At 46.3% G+C, this 24,910-nt stretch overlaps 1 protein-coding gene across 2 annotated transcripts in view; it reads right to left on the reverse strand.

The window, feature by feature from the left end:
* LOC144826433 (transient receptor potential cation channel subfamily M member 7-like) overlaps positions 1 to 24,910 on the reverse strand; it is a 1,864,676-nt gene that overhangs the window by 1,068,134 nt on the left and 771,632 nt on the right. For both annotated transcript variants that reach the window (XM_078684758.1, XM_078684760.1), the window contains exon 17: positions 17,424 to 17,652. In XM_078684758.1, coding sequence (XP_078540884.1) covers positions 17,424 to 17,652 — 229 coding nt within the window. The remainder of the gene's footprint in view (positions 1 to 17,423; positions 17,653 to 24,910) is intronic.

Below are 24,910 nucleotides of genomic sequence, written 5' to 3' on the forward strand. Positions count from 1 at the left end.
GAGCAGGAGAGACAGACGGAGAAGCGACGCCAAGAAGCAGACGAGAGTCAGGAGACGCCAGGAGGCCAACGACCCCGCGACTCGCCCAGCCATACACCCGAGGGAGGTGTATGGCTAGCACAGGTACGAGACAAGATCAGGGGCTGGGTGTATCATAAGGGGAAGCCCGCTGGATAACCTGAGCACTCCCACATCCTTAGCACTGTGTTACCCCTCCCTGAGCACTTCCCTCTCACGGCGTCGGTAGTTACTAAGATGTGTGGCACGTGTTATTAGGTCCTCACTCCCTTCCCTATTAAAGCACCGTAGATACAGTGAACCTGAAACTGACACGGTGTATTCTCCTTTTTGTTTGTATTGAGCTACAAGACGGATCCGGACAAATCCTTGTATCGACGGACACCCGAAAGAGGCCGTCGAGTAGAACACCCCGAATCTCACCATAGAAGAGCAGCCAGGAGCCGTTCACCTTGTGGAACTTTACCTAAGGGAAAGAAAAGCTCAGACTTGTTATTCTTTCAAATAAAAGATAAGAAAACTAGAATACATTTGTTACCTATTCATCCCGCACCTGTAACAGTGGTGGAGAATGCGGGCATAGATACCATCTCTGAAGAAAAGATGGAAACGGTAGTACAACAACTCGTAAAAGGGCAGGAAAGACTCGAATGGGTACTAGAACAACATTTAGTGTCCGCCCAAGCAGATAGAGAAACACTAAAAAAAGCCATTGAGGAAAAACCGGATCTACCATGGAGTGACCCAGTGGTTAGAGGAGGAACAGCCGAAAGACCCATGGCACATGGAGCTCCATCAGTGTCTCTACAAAAATACAGGTCAGGAGAAGACCCGGATGCCTTCTTATTAAACTTTGAAAGGGCAGCTAGAGCATGTGGGTGGCCGGTAACAAAATGGCCTTTTTTCCTAGCCCCACTACTAGGGGGGGAGGCGCAAGCCGCCTATCAAGTGGCCAACCCCAACGGAGACACTACATATGTAGAAATAAAAAGAATAATACTAGACCATCTAGGACTAGATCCGGAGGCTTACCGGCTGCGGTTTCGTAAGGAGAGAGGCACGGTGGGCGAAAATCCAAAAACCTTGTTCGTACGCTTAAAAATGGCCGCGGATAAATGGCTCACCCCTGCCACTAGTAGCAAAGAAGAAATACTTGACAAAATATATCTGGAGCAGTTTTTGGAAGCTCTCCCCTATGCTACCCAAAAATGGCTTAGACAACACCATAGCCTAACCACCGCCCAAGCCGTAGAGATGGCATCATCCTTTTCCAGAGCCCAGCCAAGAAACGTCCCGTTTGACATGGAGAGAGAAAAAAAAATGTTTACACGACCGGACAGAAATGTCCCTAAGGGAAAAGAACCAGTAAGAACCCGTACATGGCGGACAGAGACCCCAGGAACATTTGGCCCTCAATGTTTCGATTGTGGTCAGTGGGGCCATATCGCCCGTTTATGTCCAAAAAAAAGAGTAGAGGAGGAGCCTTTGGAAGTTGGGTATCTCCCAAGAACTGTTCTCTATTCGGCGGAGCTTGGCAGTGCCTTCCGAGTAAGTGTGAAAGTTAATGGGAATTCACTATTAGCGTTGTTAGACTCCGGCTGTCGACAGTCAGTCATACAATCCCAATACGTCACCTCAAAGCAATACATTCCTAGGGGCTCTGTTAATATTAAATGTGTTCACGGGGATATCAAGTTATATCCTATAGCTAACATTGAGATAGTACCTACAGGGGGGACTCCCCAGACAGTGAGGGTGGGGGTGATGTCCAACTTGCCTGAAGATATAATCATTGGGACAGACAATCCCCGCTTCTTGAACATGTTTAGAAAAGAATTGGAAAATACTCCCAAGAAAGGGATAAATGACTCCATCCCTACACGGGAGAGTAGCGACGAACAGGGGGTAGGACCAGGGTTGACCTGTCTGAACTTTGTAAAGTTATCAGCAAACGCAACATCACCCACCAAGGGTTCAGACAAGGCTGCCGGATATGACTTGTACAGTGCGTATGATTACGAAATACCGGCCAAAGAAAAAGCCTTGGTTAAGACCGACCTACAAATCGCAGTCCCGCCCGGCTGCTATGGCAGAATCGCTCCTCGTTCTGGTATAGCCGCTAAATACTTTATAGACGTGGGGGCAGGAGTGATTGATGGCGATTACAGGGGTAATGTAATTATTCTCCTCTTCAATTTTGGGACGGAGACTTTTTTGATACGAAAAGGGGACAGAGTGGCGCAAATTATATGTGAACGGATAGCATCACCTATAATACAGGAAGTGGGGAAACTAAACGACACTGGTCGCGGAGATAAGGGATTTGGGTCCTCCGGACTAAGTAGCGAACCGATACATGCGGTTCTGGCACAGGACCCCTGGGTTCTCGATAAAAGTTTTAAGTTCGCTCAAATAAATGACACCACTCTCTTCAATGCATGGGAACAGGCACACAGGAGGCCCGAGGAGGCAACTTCATATCCCGGGTTTGTTATTCAGGATGAGCTGTTGTACAGGATAGGAAAAAGGGGGGATTCACCTCAACTCCTGGTACCTGTCTCATTTAGGGAGCAAGTGCTGTTTTTTGGTCATAGCCATCTGATCGCCGGTCATGCTGGCGCAGAAAAGACGACCCAAACTATACTCAGAAATTTTTTTGGGCCAGGTATTTATAAAGATACCGAATCGTATTGTAAGAAGTGCGAGATTTGCCAACGGTTCAATATGACTAAACCCCCGGCTGTCCCACTCCAACCGTTGCCGATAATTGGGAAGCCATTTGAACGTGTTGGTATGGACCTTATTGGCCCTCTACCTAGGACAAAAAAAGGCTTCCAACACATTTTGGTCATAGTTGACTATGCGACTCGATTTCCGGAAGCTTTTCCATTATCAGTGGCGAACTCCAAACAAATTGGGGATAAGATGATCGAACTGTTTAGTAGAGTCGGTTTTCCCAAAGAGATTTTAACGGACCAGGGTACTCCCTTCATTTCACAACTGATGAAGGAAATTTGCAAAATGTTGGACATCCACCAGATGCGTACCTCTGTTTACCATCCCCAGACGGACGGACTGGTGGAACGTTACAACCGCACCCTGAAGGCCACGCTACGAAAAATGATGGTGGTCAGCGGAGCGGATTGGGATAAAATGCTACCCCTTGCTCTCTACGCCATAAGAGCTCAAAAACAGTCCAGTATGGGGACGTCGCCATTCGAGTTGCTTTATGGCCGACAACCACGCTCGCTTTTGGAGATGACTAGAGATGCATAGGTGAATGAAGCTACTGAGGAAACGGCTGCGGCTCTAGACTATGCTAGGGATCTGAAATCTAAATTGGGAAAATTGCGGGACCTTGCCTTTACCAATTTGGAAGATAGTCAGCGCAGACAAAGGGTTGCTTATGACAAAGGAAAAAAATGGAGACAGCTCAAGGTCGATGACTGGGCCTTGGTCCTACTGCCCTCCTCTTCCCACAAATTTAAGGCCGAGTGGATGGGTCCATATAGGGTCGTGGAAGTGATTGGTCGCACTAGCTATAGGTTACAGATTCACCGTGACAAACAACAGTCGTACCATATCAACCTTTTAAAGAAGTGGCTAGGACCTCCCCCATCTCAGGTGAACTTGGCGGATGCCTCCCGCCCCGGTGTCTCAACTATGGAATTGCTTACGCATAATGAGGAATTGACAGATGTACAACGGGGTGAACTAATGGGTACGTTGAAACAGTATGAGAGTGTCTTTTCCAGTCAACCGGGACGTACGTCCCTGGCTGAACACTGCATTGTGACCCCTCCAGGCAAGAAAGTTAGAATTAGACCATATCGAGTCCCTGAAGCAAGGAGAGAGGCCATTAAAAATGAGGTGGAGGAAATGCTTCGTCTAGGGGTCATTCGTCCTTCTAAAAGCGACTGGTCTAGCCCCATTGTCATGGTGCCCAAACCTGACGGTAGCAGGAGGTTTTGCATGGACTTTCGGGCTTTGAATGAAATCTCCCTCTTTGATGCATACCCCATCCCCAGGGTAGACGAGTTGATTGAAAAACTGGGCAACTCGAAATACATCACTACCCTGGATTTGACTAAGGGTTATTGGCAAGTTCCATTACATCCGGATGATGCCAAGAAAACTGCCTTTTCCACACGGGAGGGACATTTTGAATTTACGGTGCTCCCCTTCGGGCTACATGGGGCGCCCGCAACGTTCCAACGTCTAATGAACACTGTCCTGGATGGCTTGTCTGAGTTCACGTCGGCATATCTAGACGACATCGTGATATTCAGTCCGGACTGGCATACGCATATGGGCCATCTACACACAGTGTTCACTGCACTACGGAAAGCGGGGCTCACTGTCAACGCAAAAAAATGTAAGATGGCCTTTCAAAAGGTTAAATATCTTGGCTACGTTCTGGGCCACGGACTCATTGAACCTCAGATTGAAAAGGTCCGGGCAATTGCCGACACCCCTTTTCCATCCACCCGAAAGGAAGTCAGATCCTTTTTAGGGCTCGTCGGCTACTACCGGCGCTTTATTCCTCAATTTGCGGAAATTGCCGCCCCCCTTACAGACGCATTGAGGGAACCTGGGAAATCGTCCACACCGGTGAGACCTTCCGATAAAATGCTGGAAGCCTTTCGAGTATTGAAGTCCATCATCACATCTACTCCGGTCCTGTCTTCCCCAGACTTTTCTCGGCCATTTTCATTGCATACGGATGCTTCTGATTATGGTATTGGTGCTGTGCTTTCCCAAATGGGTTCGGACGGGCACGACCACCCAATACTTTATGTCAGCAGGAAACTGTTCCCACGTGAACTGAAATATGCTACAATTGAGAAAGAGTGCCTCGCGATTAAATGGGCTATTGACAAACTGGCCTATTATCTCGAGGGGAGGAAGTTTGACCTCTTTACAGATCATGCTCCGCTACTGTGGATGGCTCGCAACAAGGCCAATAATGCTAGAGTTTTGCGCTGGTTTCTTTCGCTACAACCCTATGTATTTTCCATTCATCACAGAAAAGGCATTGAGAACGTAGGCGCTGACTTTTTGTCCCGTCATCCACTCACCGATCGTGAGTGTCCTGAGGGGGAGGTATGTAACGGGCCGGGTCTGTCCCTAAACCAGGGGAACATACTAAGAAGGAATGAACAGAACGATGATACCGTTTACTCCCAACAGAACGTCGACGACGAACTGGAGCAACAAGATGAGGAGACGGGTCAGTGGCCCTTTAACTTTGAATGGAGTGGCGAGTGGGAGGAGTCACGTCAGGACGCGGAGGCGTCATATGCAGAGAAGGGCGAATCAACAGTGTGCTTGTTCACCCGGAGGCAGAGTGGAGAAGGCGGAAGGAGAAACCGAGGAAAGGACAACGCGGAGACGAGGTCGGAGCAGGAGAGACAGACGGAGAAGCGACGCCAAGAAGCAGACGAGAGTCAGGAGACGCCAGGAGGCCAACGACCCCGCGACTCGCCCAGCCATACACCCGAGGGAGGTGTATGGCTAGCACAGGTACGAGACAAGATCAGGGGCTGGGTGTATCATAAGGGGAAGCCCGCTGGATAACCTGAGCACTCCCACATCCTTAGCACTGTGTTACCCCTCCCTGAGCACTTCCCTCTCACGGCGTCGGTAGTTACTAAGATGTGTGGCACGTGTTATTAGGTCCTCACTCCCTTCCCTATTAAAGCACCGTAGATACAGTGAACCTGAAACTGACACGGTGTATTCTCCTTTTTGTTTGTATTGAGCTACAAGACGGATCCGGACAAATCCTTGTATCGACGGACACCCGAAAGAGGCCGTCGAGTAGAACACCCCGAATCTCACCATAGAAGAGCAGCCAGGAGCCGTTCACCTTGTGGAACTTTACCTAAGGGAAAGAAAAGCTCAGACTTGTTATTCTTTAAAATAAAAGATAAGAAAACTAGAATACATTTGTTACCTATTCATCCCGCACCTGTAACAGCTCCATTCTGCTAAAGATAGAGACTGTATCAGCAGTCTGAGAATAATACATTAATCACCTCTGTGGGATTAGATTTAAGGTTGTGGCAGATATCGCCAAAGAATTTTGGTATTTCTATCTGGACAAGAGAATTTTGGTCAAGGCAAAGTATCTGCTGGGCGAATTCAATTGAATTGTGGACTGGCACTCCAGACATTGGAAAGATTTTAGTGCATGGAAACTGTATCTGGACATTTCAAATGATCATGAACAAGTGGGGCCCTGTCAGGTAGGTTTGATTCTTGCATCGATCACCAGCTCCCAGAATTCTTCTGTTGGAGGATGGATCCTCTGGCATTGATGACAGAAGCATTCAAGCAGGACTGGAGACAATTTCACTGATATGTGTATCCGCTCTTCTCAAAGATTACTATGGTTAATGGCTCAGGTCAGACACTAGAGGGCATCGCTCATACTGGTTACTCCGGTTTGTAGATCTCAAGCTTGGTTTCCAGTACTTCTGGAACTTTCTATGGATTCTCTTATCCTACTTCCCTAGATTTCAACTCTGAACAACATAGCTCTGCTTGGCACCAAAGATCCTGTTGGTGTGTGGAATGGAATTTGGATCCCGTGAGGGGTGGATACAGTAAACATTATGACTTTCTCGTCAGAGTTGTCTCGCAGAGGTGTGGGATACCGAACATTTAATAAATTCAGATCTGCCATTTTGGAGGGCCATGAGCTCTGGCATAGCTTATCAGTGGGAGACCACCCATCGGTTTGTAAATTACTGAGGGGTGTTTGGCTTTCTAAACCGCTAGAATGCAGACATTCTCAACTGTGGAATGTTAATGTGCTTATACACCTTTTTGAATTATGGCAGGATTATATTTTACTCACCAGAAAATAACTCTCTGGCAAGTGTGCAATAGTGTTCTGTTTTATCCAATGTAAATAAAGCACCAGATTTTCATTTTTTCCCTCCAGATTGGATTAACTTTACGATGTCTTGTAACATTAATGCCAGTATCACGACTGGTCAACCCCGGATCATCCTAAAATATGTGTAGCTAGATCTATCAGAGTGTATGAGATACTGTTGCAAAGTCATCCTGTGCCCTAGGTACCCCCCCCAACCTTTTGCAGACTGGTACTGGTGATAACTGAAGCTGACTGGGCCTGGGCCCTGCCTAACTAGGCCCAGGGTCAGTGCTATGCTGAAAGAGACACTTAAAATACAGTGAAAACACCTACATACACTAGGGTACACTATGGGTTGGGGTACTCCTATGATTGGCATGACTTGCGCTATAAGGCCCTAGTACATAATAGGACAGGGGGATTGTAACTACCTCTAAGTCCCTAGCATATAATAGGCCACGGAAGTCTAAAGGACAGCTGCCCTTTCTGCACCTGCATGTGTGCACTGCTGAGCCTGTGGTCAGTTTAAAAGTAGCCCTGTGTTGCAGGACTGCTTTTAAAAAGTAAATTGTGCTCAAACTCGACTTTGGTGTTTGGGGCACTTTAAAATGGATAACCTGCAATGTTTGGGCATATTAGGTACCCCCAGGGTCTCCCCTAGGTGCCCCAGGGGTGGGCAAACAGGTATTTATAAGGAGGACCCTTATAAAATGAGTTTTATGTGCTCTGGGTTAAGTGAAATTGCACATTTGAATCCCCACATTGTCGTAAAGTTCAGCCCTAAATTGACTTTGGTGTTAGGAACACTGTGGAGGATGGATCCACAATATTTTGATATATTGAGAACCCCTAAAGTCTTCCCTAGTTGTTCTAGGGATGGGGAGCCTGAAGATATGGGGGAATACTTATAATATATGCTTTTATAAGCCCTGGTGCTGGAAAAAGGGCTCACGTCATTTTTCCCATTGCAAATCCCCTGCCACATAGGTTAACATAGCAAACAGTTATTCACTAATAACTCTTGATAGGAGAAGGCTAAAAATACCATTCAAAGACTTCCCAGAGTGGAATTAATACATTTAACATGATATTGTTGAATTTCTCCTAAAATGTACAGACACAAAGTTAAAAGACTTTCTTGTCTGTAAGCCCAGATTCAGCCTTCTAGTGGTCTGTCCTGACTGGTGAGAGTTAAGTGGATTAGCCAGGCTTCTTTGAAGAGGTGATAAAGAGCCCCTGGGGTTGACAAGCTCTGCTGGGAAGGCAATATTCGGTTACACAGAAATGCCAGAGCAGGGGTAGGAGTCGTAAACAGTGGACTTCAAAGGAAGGGGAAGACACCAGAGTCATTTACAACTCTACTCTTTTGAACCCAGCCAGATGCTAGGCTTAAGGAAGGAATGAGCAAATGCAAAGATGAGAGACTATGGAGATTAGCTATCCTAGGGGTGTGTTTAGCCAGCTCTTCTCTCCCTGCTGGAAAATCAGCCATGACAAATTTGGAAGAATTGGTGCACTCTGGGACAAAATAGAGCCACAATTTGCAGGATGTGGTCATACCTTTGGGTGGAAACCTGCACCCCATTGGACAGAAGTGACCTCATGCTTGACACAGAGAACTTGGAATAAGTATCTGAGAGGAGCAGAGCCTCTCAGATCTGCTGCTTGAAACCTAAGAAAGCAAGAAGGGCCATGCTGAGAAGTTTGTTGTGCAAACACTAAAGCCTACACTCTGAAGACTGCATATTCTGCACCATCTGGAACTACAGCCCTCTGGACTACCTTGCTGTAACAGGATTAAAGAGTGAACTCCCTCCAAGCTACAGGTTAACAGAGCTCACCTGGGCCATCACCACAAAGAATCCTCAACTTGGGGAACTACCAGTGGATTTGTAAGGGTTTTGTCCGACTGGATTGTGGGAACTGAAGTCCCCAACTTTCAAGACCCATCTTGGAGATTGCAGACCGTTGGAGTGAGTTTGAGACACTTTCCAGACCTATTGGGAACTTCAGGAAGAAGTTACAGAAGTTTGGAGTAACTTTGGAAAAAACTTCCATAAGGAGACCGACTCACCCTGGCCAGCCATGCCGCCTTCCTTTAGTTGCGAGTTGGCCTGTCGTCCAGGTTTGTCCCGCTGAAAAGCTCTGTATGTCCTACTTCCAGAGTTTGACCGGGAGTAGTGAAATTAGGGGCCGGCGAACCGTCACCGAATATGACCTGGTGAAGAGCAAAGAGGGGCCCCGGGAGAAAAAGCTCTTAAAAGTTTCTAAGTCCGAACGAAGAAAAGGTGACCAGTCGCAACCGCAAAAGCCAAAGCGCGTGCCTTCAACCACGTGTCGGCCTGGATCCTTGGCTCATCCTGCTGGAATGCTCTGGATGTCGGACTTCCGTAAGTTTGACTGGGAGCTCTTCGCAAGGCATTCCGGTGAACCCTCACTGAATCCGGACTGGCTGAGTGCTTCGAGAAACCCCGGGAAGAAAAGTTTCTAAGTCAGAAGGTAAAAACCTTGAACGAGACCTACTGCGAGGGGTAGCCATACAGGACTCCATTGCGGTCGGCCTGAAACGTTGACTTTGATCCGGTCTATCGCAGCCAAATGTCACGATCAAGCGCTATAGGTTTCTATGTGCTAGATAATGCTACATTTTTACAAATTCATACCTCCGGTTCCCTACATTGGAATTTTGTTGTTTTGGTGTCGTTTTAAAGATAAAAATATTTCCAATTTTTATAAAATTGGAGTTGGATTTTTATTGTGTCTTAATTATTAACTGAATAGGTGTTTTTAAATGATTTACATACCTGTCTTTGAAGTTAAGTCTGCCTGCTCGCAGCCAAGCTACCAAGGGTTGAGTATAGGAATAATTTTCTAAGACCTATTCTGAGCCCTATACTGTATTGGTGGCCTTATTGCTAGTGGCAGATATACATTTGCCCCAACTAATAATCCACTTTCCAACAGATACTGACTGAAGAGCTCAGATCTGCTGGTAACAGACAGTTGTTAATTTCTTTACCTAAGCCTTTTACACCTGTCGACTCACCCACAATAGCCCTGTGGGGCCTTCTGGTGATGGCCTAGACAGGCATTGATACCTCCCTTTACTGTGCACATTGTGCTAGGCGGGCTACGGTCTCTAAATCTCTTGCTGTAGGCATGCCTGAAGGACATTCTGAAATCGGCTAACTAGTCATTTGATTCCACATTTAAAAAATCATGTTTTAAGCCAGTGATGGGAATGGCTTCAGTGGTGGCAAGTAAGCTTTAACCTAGCCTAATCTTAGAATCGGGTCCTGACGGAGAATGAAAAATTTAAGGAAAGTTTCACTTCTATTATGAATACGGAGACGAAGATCATCCCTCTCGGATGGAGACATACTCATTACTCCCCCCCTTGAGAGACAGTGCATTGCACTGCACTTAATCTACGTATAACATTTATTAATGAATGCTTTGTAGAAATGTGATTGAGTGGATATGTTCAAGATATTATTTTGGGGTTGTTAACTATATTGTACAGACTTTCGGATGTTCTCCAGGATGAATTTCTCATCTCATGCGGTATTGTTTATTCAGAAATATGATCACTTTGGTCCTTTTCGCATGAAGAAAGAGAACGTGTTGTTCCTTAGGGATAGCCTTATGTGGAGAAAGAGCCATATGGTTGGTGAAATTAAATTTTTGCTTGGACTCATGATAATTGTAGTCTTTTGCTTGGTTGGCCTTACATAATGTTCATGGGTGCCTAGGTAACATAAATGAAGACAGATAAAACATAATCTTTGCCTCTGTGTGCTTAATAGCCTTGAAACTTTCCTTCACCATAGTTAGGAAATGTTACCTTGTAGAGTGATGTATAATGTGATTGTTGGGCTTGGCCCTTTTGGCAGGTTCACCCCGAAATTTTTTGAATTCTCCTAGCCTTTATCTGTAACCTGGTGTTGGTGATATTAGGCCTCTGAGCCCTTTAGCACTGTGGCCCAGTGTAAAGTGTGTGCGCTCTCTGTGTATGTGTGGTGAGATTGGCCTGCCCTCCCATAGGAGTGCATGGGGGATATGTGTTTCTCGTATGAGAGGAGTGCAGGGGCGAGTCTAGTATGTATGAACTCATGAGAATAAATGCTGTGCAATGGTGTGCGCAGATTTATGGTGACTGGTGGAAAAATGCCACTTTTAGAAGTTGGAATTTCTGTGTACTGTGTGTCTGCCCGCCTGATGTGAATGGCATGTCTGGCTTGTGATTGACAGCAGCTGAGAGGTGTGGGTGGCTCCAGGAGCCAGAGTGAGTCAGCCCAGTGATGAATGGAGAGATCTGCATGCAGATGGGAGGGAGGAGTTGCACCTGGAATCGGAATAGGGCTGTGCCTTCCCTCCACAATGCTGGTGCCTCCTCCTGTGGTGCGTCCAAAGCCCCTCTAAACCAGTCCTAACTGGTATCCCCAAGCCCTGTGCTGTGACAAAGGGATTTACTGATATAAATATAGGGTTTATGACCCCATGAAAATATTCAGTGTGCTATATTTATTCCTGACCGGGCGTGCTGCTGCTGGGGCCCAGGGGGGCGTGCCAGGAGGGCTTGCCTCCCTGGGCCCTGCCTTTCCCTTAATATCTACAGGAACATTTTGCTGGATTTATTCTTTTTTTACTAAAGGACCTTTGCCTGCTACTGGAGCTGTGGCTCCTTAGCGTCCTGTGAGTGCTTTACTGTTGCTGAGGAGAACTCTGTTTTTGGGACTGCATCGCTATGCTGCGATCGATTGAGGTGATCCAGACATAGGGATTCCTCCGCCTTCAGGTATCTCTGGGAGCGGGTGTCCTCCCCGCATTATGGCGGCACTCTGTATTCAATGGAGAGCGGGTGCCCACTCCGCTTCTGCTCTTTGTTTACTTGCGGGTGTCTACCCCACATCGTGGAGACAGTCTGCTCCACGGCCGCTATCTGAGGAGAAGCAGCACTGCAGAGAACACCGGAAGTAAGGCAGCCCGATGCCTGGAGCGGGGCGGGACTTCTGCTTCAGGAAAGGAAGTCCCGCTCGTTGCCGGAGATCCACCCGGAGCCTCACAGGCTCCATCTAGAAGTTCCGGGTCCCAGGAGGAGGCCCAGGTGAAGGGAGGAGTGCGGCCGGAGCAAGCAGCAACCCCGCAGGCCACTGCAAGAGGAGTCCGGTGATTGGAGCTGGTGCGGAGGGGGCGCAAGGCATATTGTCGGTGCCTGCCCCTCCGCGCTGGGTAGAAGAAGTCTCCCATCACCGGTGAGTGGGGCTGAATCCTGCAATGTTTGGGGGGGGTGTTGGGGCACATGGTCGGTGCCCACCCCCAGTGTTGGGCTGATTTTCAAAGCAGCGCCACAGTTGCAGGCCTCTGCAACGGCTTGGGCATTTGTTTTCAGAGTCCCGGAGTGGGGCTCCAAACCGCATTCTGGGGCCTGATGACGGCCCCAGACAAGCTCGCCCGAGGCACAGTGAAGGTGCCTGGAGCAGTGTAGGGGTCATATTGTTTTTAGAGCCCCAGTGGGACTTGAGATGCATCTTTAGTGCCAGTGCTTGTTTTTGCTGGCCATATTTCCCAGCTGCCCTGCGAGAGCACAGACAGCTGCAACGTTTGGGGGCATTTTTTGTCTATAATGAGAAGAGAAAGGAGTGAGGTACACTCCTGTCCTGCCCCAACGCTTTGCACCTGGTTGCTCGCAGCAGTGGCAGCTTTAGCCCTGACTTTATGGACAGAGGGCACAGAGAATGCCCAGGTCTACGATTCCTTCAGCTGCGCAGCACTTAGTGCCAGCTACTCCGTTTAGGCCCTCATTTGATATTCCCAGCTGCCCAGCAATTAGTGGGCAGCTGCTATGTGTAGGTTTGCGCCGTGGCGCACTTTGGATTCAGCTGCCAGGCAGCAGCCCTGACATTCTGGACACAGGGCGTCTGAGACCTTTTGAGATGGCCAGTGGGCCAGGGGGACTCAGAGCGATAGGGCACCAGGCCCTAAATGTGATTTATGTGGTGCTAGGAAATATGATTCATGTAGTATGATTTACGCACCCTGTTTTATACCTCTAAATGTAGTTTTATGATAGGATGTTGTTTTGCATATTATGGTTTATGCTAGTGAGATTATGTCCCACTGTGATTTATGCCCCTAATGTGCGTTATGCTTAGGAGGTTAGGGTCTAGTGTGTTTAGACTTATGAGAGGATTGCATAATGTGTTTTGCTAGTGAGGTTGGCGCAGAATGTAATTCGCGCCTAATATGATACTGTGCATATTGTAGTTTATGTTACAGGCTGATGCTGAGTACAGTGGTTACCTGTGATTACTGGTTGTACGTACATGATATGTTTTACTTTTACTAAGTTCACTCTGTGATGTTTCTGACAGTGGTCCAGTGGGCCCTGTCAGGTGTATATAATCCCTTGTAGATATGACCTACTGCCAGGTGGCACCATGTATATTATGTGAGAATACAAAGGCTATTTTTGATATAACCTTGTGTGGAATTCCTTTTATAGTGTGCCCGGGATGATGTTGCTATGTGCGTGCGCAAATGCTTCACACATTGCCTCCGGGATAAGCCTAACTGCTCGTGCCAAGCTACCAAGGGAGTGAGCAGGGGTTATCTTTGGCGTGTAACTCCCTTGCCCTGACCAGAGTGGTGGTCTCTGCCTGGCTTTGGCACAAGCCTTAGCCAACCAAAGATCCCATTTCTAACAGTGAGACATGAATATTTTAAAAGACTGATAATTTTGTAGTCTGTGGTGACAGTGAGTTGTGTTTATTACATATACTATTTATGGATGAACTATAAAATTAAAATAGTACGTTTAATAAAATTCCATTTCTATATATGAGGAATCCGTGTTCATTTTTGCATTTGGCTCACGCAGATGTTTCAGAGATTTGAATAGTTGGGGATTGAAAGAAAACCTGTAGTTCTAGCAGCAATTCGGGTAGCACTGTTGTTTTGGGAAGATCTACAAATCCACTTTGGATATTGAACTGAGAATTGCAAACTTCACATCTTACTTTAGTTCTTCACAGATGACAGTGATGAATGGATGGATATACAGGCCGGTCTCTGACCCAGAGCTGTGGACCCTGGGAAACAAACCTCCTTTGTACTTCTAATATGGAGGCACACCCTCCATTTGAAATTCCACCAGCAACCAAAGTTAAGTTTGAGGGACACTCAGACATGCATGGTATGGTAAGCTCACTAAGCATCAATATGGCTGGGATCTCAGGATCTGAGGGTTATGAAAGCCTTGGAATTTCTACTTAGAGGCGCTAGTAACACAGAAATCTATGAAAGTAGATTATGAACTCCAAGAAGAATTTGGCCGAATGAAGACTCAATTCTATAGGTACCTATAGCTTCAATATGCACTCAGGCCATATCTCACCACCTCTGATATCATATCAGATTTCATCTCACTAGAGAGACAGTTTATCATTGTCAAAGTAGAAGGAAGGAAGGGCATTTCTAAAATGTACAGATCAATAGTTAAAAATTTCCCTGACGATGAGGAAAGTGGTGTATTATATGGTGTGGTTGTGCAATCTCACAGTGTAATATAGACAATTCCGTGGGTAAATAGTGCCTAGATTTCAGGGATTGGTGGAGTTTAGGGGTCAGCGACGAGTGGAGTTCATGGGCAGAAAGTCTTAGGGTTCAGGAATAGGTGGAGTTTAGGGGTAGTGATGGAAGTTTGATTTCATGGATGGGTAGAGTGCAGGGGTAAAAAAGGCTTTTAGGGTTCAGGGATAGGTGGAGTTTAGGGTACAGGGATGGGTGGAGTTGAGGTGTTGTGAGGGGTGTTTAGCGATGGGTGGAGCTTAAGGAATATTAAGGACTTTTTGTTGTCTGCGATGGGTGTAGTTTAAGTGTGGTGAGAGATCTTTAGAGGTCGGAGATGGATGGTGTTTAGGGGTGGTGAGGGGTCAAACAATCAAAACCATCCAAAGCAATTGTTTGACGAGGTAAAATGTATAAAAGAAAAATACTGTTCTCTGATATAAAGCACTGAAATAAATTCTTCTGACAAAAATCTTTCTTAAAGTAAGACCTGCAACCATTGCATTCATACCTGTAAATTAAGCATGCAAAAGCGAATTTTGGAAAAAAGGATATTCTATGAATTTGTTTTTATCAAATTGTAAATGCCATTCATCATGTACATTTTCATTAAACCATTTAGGTGAAATGTTTCTCAGTAATGGTATTCCATGAAACTGTTTTCCAAGAAATCACATATAACCTCACATATGCACATAATTCGTCAACCTGGCAATGGAGTAAAAATGAGAATGGAGAGCAATGCTATTATTCAGAATTGCTGTGGTTGAGGTAAAAGCTCTCATTCAAGTACTTCTTTCTAGAAAGCGGTGGTATCCTGTGTATCCCCATTCTCTTTAGGTCTGAGCTTGTGTCAGAAATGCTGAGAGTTGATAAAGTAACAGAATGTTAATGTATTGTTTGTAGTGGAGGCTTGCCAGTAGGACAATGGGGTTGGGGGGGCAATTAATCCCTGACCGGGTCTAGCTACTATTGTTGCAACCTAAGGACGTAAATTAAAATAAACAACGTACCTCCTACCATAGTGGCTCCAGATTCTTGAATGAACACCCTGACTTTCAACTTCGACATTATCAATTGGGTGCCATTTCTTGCAGGGGAAGAGGCCTATTGTTAGAAGGAAGATGGCCCTGTGGCCATCGGGAACTAGTTTCGGGGGTGTCCATCCTCAAATCCACCAGCAAGTGGTGTTCGTTCAAGCTGATAGTCAGGAGGAGTCCAGGAAGGAGGGTGGGCAAGGTCTGGCAAGGACAAGGAGCCTGCTGAGAGAAGTTATAAACGGAGTAGATGTACCTCAGTGAACAGCCCTAAGCTTAGACCAGTGCTATGGAGACAGTTATAAAGACATCTCTGTGGAGTCAGTGGTGAGGAGGAAATACAGTAAGCATAACTCTGATGGAGTATCAAGCAGGAAGGCATTCCACAGTAATTACCCGGTTGAGTGAAAATTTGGTGAAGTGCAGTACCCTGTGATGCTGTGAGCGGTAGCCTCAAGTTTCACTTGAGTATGCACTGGGATCAGTTGTTTTTCTGAACAAATGGGAAGATTTTTGAGGCACAAATGGAAAGAGTTTTCAAGAGAGTTCTATGTTTGTGATTGTCTTGAGGTGTGTTTTATTCAGTTTGAGTGCAATGGAGTTGGTCTGTGTTGCATTTCAATGGTAGTGTTGAATGTAGCTCTATTGTAATGTAGTTAAGTACTTCATTAGCTGCTGATGTGGGCTTGTGTCAATGGTTATATTGTTCTAGTGTTTGATTGTTTAGAAATATTTCAGTATTCGGAAAAAGTCCTGAATTCTCTGGTGTAGTTTCCATAGGGCACGGTACTGGATGCCGATGAACTGCTTTCTTCAGTATGGCACATGGTCCTGTTGATTTGGCCAGCTAGTGTAATTGGGTGTGCATTGTGTTGGAACGCTGGGCTGTGCTTATGTAAGACTGTGTGATGCAGCGTGTTGTCCTTGTAAGGATGCATGTGTTGCTTGTGAAAGATGGAGAAGGTGTGAGTTTCTTGTAGTCTGTAGTTTACAAAAATAAGGTCAATGTCTGGGTACGTCCTTCATGAGTGTGGTCTGGGTGTCAAGTTTTATGCTAGAATCTGGGTCAAGGGAGTTTTGAGTCAAGATAATGTAGGGTTAAACTTTCCCTTTTTGTTTTCTTTTTGCCTTGGATGTGTAGACTTAGGGTTGATGGTAAAAAATGTTGCAAAGGGAAGTCGATGGGTTCCATGCCCTGGGAGGTCACAAGACTTGCATGCCAGGGATCACTGTGCAGTGGCAGTCTCTTTTCTTTGTTTGGCGTGGAGTGTGGGGAGCCTTATATTTTGGCCTGCCGCAGAGTTTCTGTGACTGTTACATGTTGTCTTGGTGTGTCTGTATAGGTTTTGGAGAGATTGGTATATGTTTGACCTAGACATGCTGAAGATTGGGTGATTTTGAATGATTGTCTCTGTATTTTATATGTAAGAGGATGTCTGTTATTTGTTTTGTGGTTTGCAACAAAGGAAGACATATAGTTTTCTGGGTTTCCCTGTATATGTCTGAACTGGTGTCTAGAATGTTGAGAGTGAATAACGTAATAGAAGGTTGGTGTGTCATTTGGAGTGGAAGCTAAGAGATCGGGATAGTTGGGGGGGGGCTGACAGGACCTACCTGCTGATGCTGTACCCTAAGACCATAACATGAAATAAATAACTTATCTCCTACCTATGTGGCTCCAGGTTCTTGTATCATGTATGGGGACCCTCTCCTCCAAAGTCTACAAAAGGTTCATACTTGTGCTCACAGGAACTCTAAATATTAGTTTGTCTGTTGCATTCCGTTGCATTTTTTATCACGTATAATGCTAATTTCTGAATAACCTGACCGGCTAAATAATGAGCTTTCAATTTTCAATGTTTTCTTAAGTAAGAAGTTACCACACATTTACAATAATGGTTATCATTTGAACATACCTTGTACCATGAATTTTTCCTCATTTTCAGCCTTCCCATCCAGATATCCGATAACAACATTTGTGCACATGTGTGCCCGACAAACGCACGATGTCTTGAAGCCACAGCAAGCTTAAGGCAGGTATATTTACTCCAGTTTTTCAACTCATACATTAGCAACTTCATGGCCATAGTTTCATTTTGTTTGTAAGACTGGTCAAGCAACTCGACAGCAAGCTCTCCAAATTCGCTAGAGAGAAAACAATAAAGTTCTAAATAACCAAAAATTTACGTACAGTAGAACTGCATGCAGAGAGATACAGACATATAAACCAAAGGATCAAGAGGTCTCAGATGTAGATGCAACAAACATTATTAATGCAAGTCAACAATTTAATATATGGTGGATGAATATCTCCCACTGATGGACATATCAAACACAAGTTGAATACGGCAATTGGGCCAGGTGGATTACACTCTATCCCACAGTGGCAAGACCAAAGACAACGAATGCTACATACTGCCATTTTGCTTGAGAACTGGAGTCAAATGAATTAATGTGTCATATCACAAGGGAGGACGCAGCTTGCTAAGAGTCAGTTGGGCTAACTGTGAATGTAGGTAAATAAGCATAAAACATTTAGGAATGATGGGTTAAATATATTGAAACTACAGGATTCACGTCTGCATGGTTCCTTCAGTACGAATTAATGCCCGACAAATGCAATTAGTTGTTTTTACTGTCACAATAGAGGTCTGTTACTGAAGACCAATAGATGCGACCGTAAATATGAGAAAGCTCTTGGCACGCATAAGGACTCGCAGTCACTCTACAGTAGGCAGATTTCATATATCCTGGGTTAGAAATGTGTGGGGTGTCTCAAAGAAGAGAGTGGTAATCGAGTACAAAGCATCGGTACCAGCATTCATCTTGTTAAATGTCTTTACTAGCATAATTGTAAAAACACTGTTTCATGATTACGGAGTCTCACAACAGAGGGGGTTGCCTACGTACATGTGAAAAAAAAAAACGCTGTCTCGTTTAAACTGTATTTATTCTCTATTACAGGTTCTAATATAACCACATTAGGTGTTTTACCTCTTGGCAGTTCTTTGGAACTGTGTTTTAGCAATAACTTTCGGAAATCCTCCGTGCCCCTTCCACGTTTCTAAGCTTTATGAACGATCAAAGACGCGCTAGCAGTTTGCCATATCGCCGTGAGGGGAACGGCTGTCCAAAAGCCTTACCGTGTTGTGCCGTGAGGGGAACAGCCTCCCGACCTGCAAATCACGCCGTGAGGGGAACGGCATCTCTGTCATCATAGCGCCGTGAGGGGAACGACTTTGCGGTAATAGCGGTAAATAAATAATTAATTACCGGTTCTATTTTTGACTGGATACAATATAAACAGATAGCTCAATAAATAAGAGTCAAGATACGAGGTAGCTAGAGTTGACAGGCTTTAATTAAGCATAAAGGACTGGAACAGGACAGCCTGTACGGGAATAGGATGGCAGGGCCCGGCAGCTGCCGGGGCAGGATCTGGGAATGGCTAGCAAACTTTTAATAACAGTGCACAATATTTATAGTTAAACAAAATACATTACATTCAATACAGGGGGCGTAGCAGTAGGCGGAGTTTGTAGCAGTCGCGAAAGATAAGGCATAAAGTGGGTGTAACAAGAGGTGTGTACAGGGCGTATACATAGACATGTGATGCAAACATAACAGAATATGTCATAAACGGGGCGGAAACATGGAGGGGGCTACCTGAGCAGCTGGGACCTCTAACCTAGTGGTGCGCGCAAACTGGCAATGACGTGTTACTAGGGAGAACTGGGGGCTATGACTTCTGAGCTAGAAGAGGAGACGAAAGTCTGGAGTGTCAGAGCGACATGTACCTAAAGCCTATCTAGTATCTAGTGTTTAGAGAACATGTTGATAGAATCCAAAAGTTATCAGGGCAAAGGCTAACAGACATTAAGACTGGTGCATGCATTATTCTACATGTAGTGTGTGTGCGAGGAATATTCTATGAATATTAATACAGTATTTCTCTTACATGGAGACATAAAGGCTAGACCATGACGGAAACTATTGATGCGATTCAGTAGCTTAGGAATGCAGAGAAGGAGGGCTGGACTGATAACTAGAAACATAACATACTCTTGGCAGACTGGGAGGCAGAGCCAGGCCGAGCCGGGCACTGCGTGGCATGAAAGTAAGTGAAGGGTCAGGGATACAGGTGGGGGCTGTATCGCTCCTCGGAGAGGGTTCAGGAGACAGGAGCTGAATCTGAGTCCGGGCCCTTTTGAGGCCTAGAAACGGGGATAATTCAATGAATTAACGTGCACACTGTAAAATGTGGCAACGTAGGATTACACAGGCCTGATATTCGTTGTATTCACGATAACTGGAAACTGACATACTAGAGATGGACACAACTGTAATTGCGTCTTTAATCGATCAGAAGGGAATACATGCATATCGATCATGTACATATAGCATAACATGGGGAACACGTAGGCACATATAACATGGCAAAATTTACTTTTCCACATTCCCTCCTTGTGCCCTACGTTTCCATCAGGAAACATCTATATTCATGATACCATCTATCATTTCATATAGCATCATTTGTTCGTCTCGAATTGTCTTGGAACGGGACTTAGGACTAGGAATACAAGAGGTAGCACAAATGCCGCAAATCGCAGGGCCACATTGTATACAGAGGCAGCAACTGAATATGATCATTACTGCAATACCTAGGAATGACAATACTTTCCATCCCCAGGCAGATAGGATATCCCAGAGCCAACCGGACCATGTCCAGGTGCCTGGATTCTGGTGTAACTGATGGGCAATTTTATGAAGTCTGGTTATAGCTGAATAAACAGACGGCGCGTTATTAGGAATGAAAATGCAGCAACTAGATCCGATGACTCTACATGCTCCTCCTCTATCAGCCAATATGACGTCAAGAACGAGACGATTTTGGAGCACGACAAATCTCATAGCAGATTGCTCTTCGGTTAAGTTACCTAGAGCAGAAGTAGTCTCATTCACTACTGCTTCGAGGGTTCTGGTTAACCTACGTATTAACTTACTATTCTGGACAGGGCCTATAAAGAAGAAGAAACCTTTATTGAAGTCTTTTTTTTTTTTTTTTTTTTTTTTTTGAAAACCTTTATTGAACAGAGAAAGCTCACAAATACGGGCCTACAACCCACCAGGGCTGGCCACCACATAACAAAAACAGCAGGAGACATAGATCAGGTGTCACAATATACTAAGGCAACAAATCAGGGGAAAGAGCAAGCATCTTAGAGCAGTCTCAGGAGCAAACAAATAGAAAGGTAGTTTTCTTTTTTAAAGAACGGGTTTGGGAGGTCAGGAGCCTGGCGGGCCATAACACAAGCCAGAGGGGCGGGGTCGCGGCGGGCAGCAACGCAGCGATCTTAAAGACACAGGAGAAATAAATACGACAGAGGTATACCAATAAGTACCGGGCAAAACAACGGGTAGAAAGAAAAGCAATTGTGCACACAATCCACTGCCCGCCCACCGCAGCCACCACCCGACCCACCGATCAGCACAATAAAGGACCCAAATACCAAAACGATACGAAATGCACCCCCAAATAGAAAAAAACCCACACAAAAAAGGGGGGGGGAGAGGGAAGGGAAAGGGGGAAAAAGGAAAAGGAAGGGACCCCAACCCAACCACCCGCCCCCAGGTGACAAAGCAGGAAAAACAAAATTCCGGTACAAAATCGACCACAAAATAGGAAGACAAACAGAACAAATCACCATCTTTGTAATACCGGAAAAATACACCAGAAAGACACCCGGGGGACAGACGGCGATACAGAGCCCCGAAAAAGGGGATACACAAGGGCCATAGAACCAAGTAGGGAGAAAAAAAGGAGGAGAGAAAGACCCCTCCAAAAACAACAACAGACCCTCCCACCCACCCCACAAGCCCTCCCTACACCCCTGCAGAGGGCTATGGCCTACCCCCCGGCAGCGTGCCTGTCGCCCTAAATAGAACCCGAAATATAGAAGAAAAGGAACAGGGTAGAAACAAAGACAAAAGGGAAGGGGCAGGGGAAGGGAAGGAACAACGCACACGGGGGAGGGCGAAAAATCAGTATCACCTGCTGCCATCCCGCCACCTGCTACAAGGGAAGGGTATAGCCCATGGGAAGTTAACGATATTAGAAAAAGTTTCAGGAGTCCCATAAAATTACAGGAACATCACAACAGCACTTGTCAATCACATAACAAAGAAACCAGACTACCGCATATAAAAGTCGTTTCAGCCCTGTCCACTTTTGTCCAAGGTTGTGACCATCCGAACAAACAAAGAGCAAACGATGAGGGACACAGGGCTCAGGAGAAAATTTCGCGGCAGTCCAAAGAAGAAACTGAAAAGAAAATATCGAAGATCCAGGAAAGACACAGTACAACAATCGTATTGCAGACAGAGTTCCAAGGACAGTTCGAACGAGGCAGGCCCAGCCGGGCCGGAACATACTTCTCGGTCGGGGAGTCGACGCGAAGAGAGACTGGAAGGATCGTCGACGCCAGGCCAGGATACAAGCGGACCGCAGCCCAGTGGCCGAGGCAACCAGACAGGACAACGGGGGGCGTCGGAGACTCTCCGAGCCAAGGATGCGGTCCCCGCCGAGGGCACAGAGTCCAGGAGCACATCAGTCGCGATCATCGACGAGGAGGCCAAATCCGATGACGGGGGCCCGCATTGTTCAAAATGAAGGTCCGCCTCCACAGTGGAGACAGACGCAGCCACGGTAGTCCGCCAGGAGTTCAGAGCATCCAGGACAACTCGAAGCGCAGGAAACTCTTTACAAGATCCGACATCCGGGCCATGCGGCGGGCCCCCAGTGCTCGCCCGGGCCCGGCAAAGACTCCCAGGGCCGGCCGCCATCTTAAGAGCCCAGCACGTCCCCGGTCGTCGGGAACCCCGGCCGGGGTAACACCAGAGCAAAAGGAGGTCAGCCAGACTGCGGCAGGGCGCCCCAAGGCAGAAAGGAGAGCCACCAGAAGAAGGATGTCCGTCGGTCCCCCCGCACCGCCGGCCCCGTTCTCCGAGCCCGGGCGGAAAAATTCAAAATGGCCGGGCCGGGGAATAGAAGGGGGACCCAACCAGACAATTGAGTAGGCTCTCCCGCGAGGAGCTGCGTTCGTACCTCCGGGCCCAGGCCAGTCGGGTCCGTCAAGGGGGACAGCCGGCCAATTCACACATCAGCCTCCGCGTCCAGCTCCACAGCGCCAGCAAGGGCCGACCAACATGTTCCGTCACGGCCCAGCGTAGCAAGGAGGCCCGGCTAGACCGCCCCGGAGGCTCCGAGCTGGATCACTGCACAGGATCGACAGCACGCAGGATCACCGGAGCAACGGGTAAGTGTCCGCTAAGTGACTGGAGTACCGAAACACAGCAAGGAGGGCTTCCCGGGGCAAGAGGAATACAGGATAAATGAAGATAAACAGGCGGCCGGACGGAGCCGAGCTAAAACGCGGCCATCTCGGTCGCGAGCTTCTTTATTGAAGTCTTGATACTGTTCTAGAGTAGTTTCAGTTTGATCGACAATTGGGGACTCGATCTCCCTTCTATGTCTAATGTGTACTAGATGTGTGTTTCTATGATAATCAGATGGGGCTAGAAAAACTGGTGGCAGTAGAAAGGCAATGTAACAGGTTCCATCCCAATCGAGGGGCAGATGAACATATGCGGTCTGACCACAAACAAAATAAGAATGACGTGAAGCTTTGAAAATAGATTTCCCACTGTCACTGTACTCGACAGTAGTAGTACAATCACTATGTCCTACATGTGCGGAACCATTATTTCTGACACATAATTCGCCTTTGACTGGTAGTACTGAAATAGCAGGCAAGTCTGGAGTAGTATCAGACTGAACATTCAGGACCATAAAATTCGAAGAATAATTACCTAAATCATATACTTCATTTTCTAGATCTAACCCTGTTCTATGGGGGAGACCTTGCTTGTCTGGAAAACATGTTCTATTCAGAAGGGACATATCATTTGAAGATGACGTTAACGTGGACCATGCTCCACACGAACCATTATGTGAAAACGGATAAGGAAAGAGTGGCAGAACTCCCTTCGGTGTCTGGAAAGGGGGGAGTCGACCACACACCCAACAATTAGTAGCATTGCTGGTCTGGTGTGAATAGTGTAACATTCTGATGAATGTATTATTTCTCATAGCAAGACGATAGGATAACTCGTGAGGAGGCAGATCACTAAATGTGTGCTCTACTGTAGCATTAGAAAACTTATTTACATGAGAAATTGGAAAACATAAATGCAATGCATAACTTGTGCAGGTAACCATCAAACTTAGAAACAATAGAAAACTTAGAAAAACGATACATCTGATAGAGTTTTGACTAACTCTCTCACTATGGGGGTCTATCTCATACATGTCAGATACCTGTCTAACCGTTTCACCCGAGAGGGACTTAGACAATTAAACTGGCTGACTTATTTTACTAGACCGGAGCTTTAATTTATACTCCTGCTGCGGAGTTTTCTCTAACAGAGGAACTTTCAGTTCGGGATTGAAATCAATGTCTGATTTAGAGTCTTGTTTCAGGCAGTCTCTAGTAATGGAACAGTCTTTGGAATTGTCATTAAAAGTCTTTTGTCTGATTCCATGAAATTTCTTGATATGCGACAGATGGACCCAACCCTTGCGGCCTTCCAACTTCACGGCCGTACGGGTGGTCAGAAGGACTAGTCTCGGCTCCTTCCAGCGAGGCTCCAGCGGACTTGAACGATCAAAGTTCCTGACCAATACGAGGCTTCCTGGAACGATTTCATGCGGTTTCACCTCGGTATTGTCTGGAAATGCAGCGGCAACCTGTGAACGACAAGAGTGTAGGGCAGACATCAAGGAAGCTAGGTAATCTGTCAACATATTACTGGAAACATCTGTAATACTGCGAGGTCTAGGTGTACCCCACATGTTTGGGGGGCGGCCGAATACGACCTCATAAGGGGACAGACCTGATCTGGAATGTGCGACCATACGCATAAAGAATAGAGCAACTGGCAGGGCAACTAGCCAGTCTACACCTTTCTCTTTACATGTCTTAGCAATACGGATTTTCAGGGTCTGATTATGTCTCTCTACGAGACCGGCTGCTTCAGGATGGCGTACACAATGGAACTTCCACTGGTACCCTAACAAAAGGGAAACATGTTTCATCAACTCAGATGAGAATGGCTGGCCGTTATCAGAATATACGACCCTAGGGAGTCCATAACGGGGGAAGAATTCACGAACCAACTGCTTGCCAGTGGTCGCTGCTGTGTAATCTGGAACTGGATATGCTTCTGTCCACCTGGACAAAGCGCATACAACTACGAGGACATACTTGAAACCTCGACATCGCTCCATCTGAATATAATCCATCTGGAGGACTTCAAAAGGGTGGTCAGGAGGTTGGAATCCACC

Source organism: Lissotriton helveticus, chromosome 3_2 (genome assembly GCF_964261635.1).
Source record: "Lissotriton helveticus chromosome 3_2, aLisHel1.1, whole genome shotgun sequence".
NCBI lineage: Eukaryota > Metazoa > Chordata > Amphibia > Caudata > Salamandridae > Lissotriton > Lissotriton helveticus.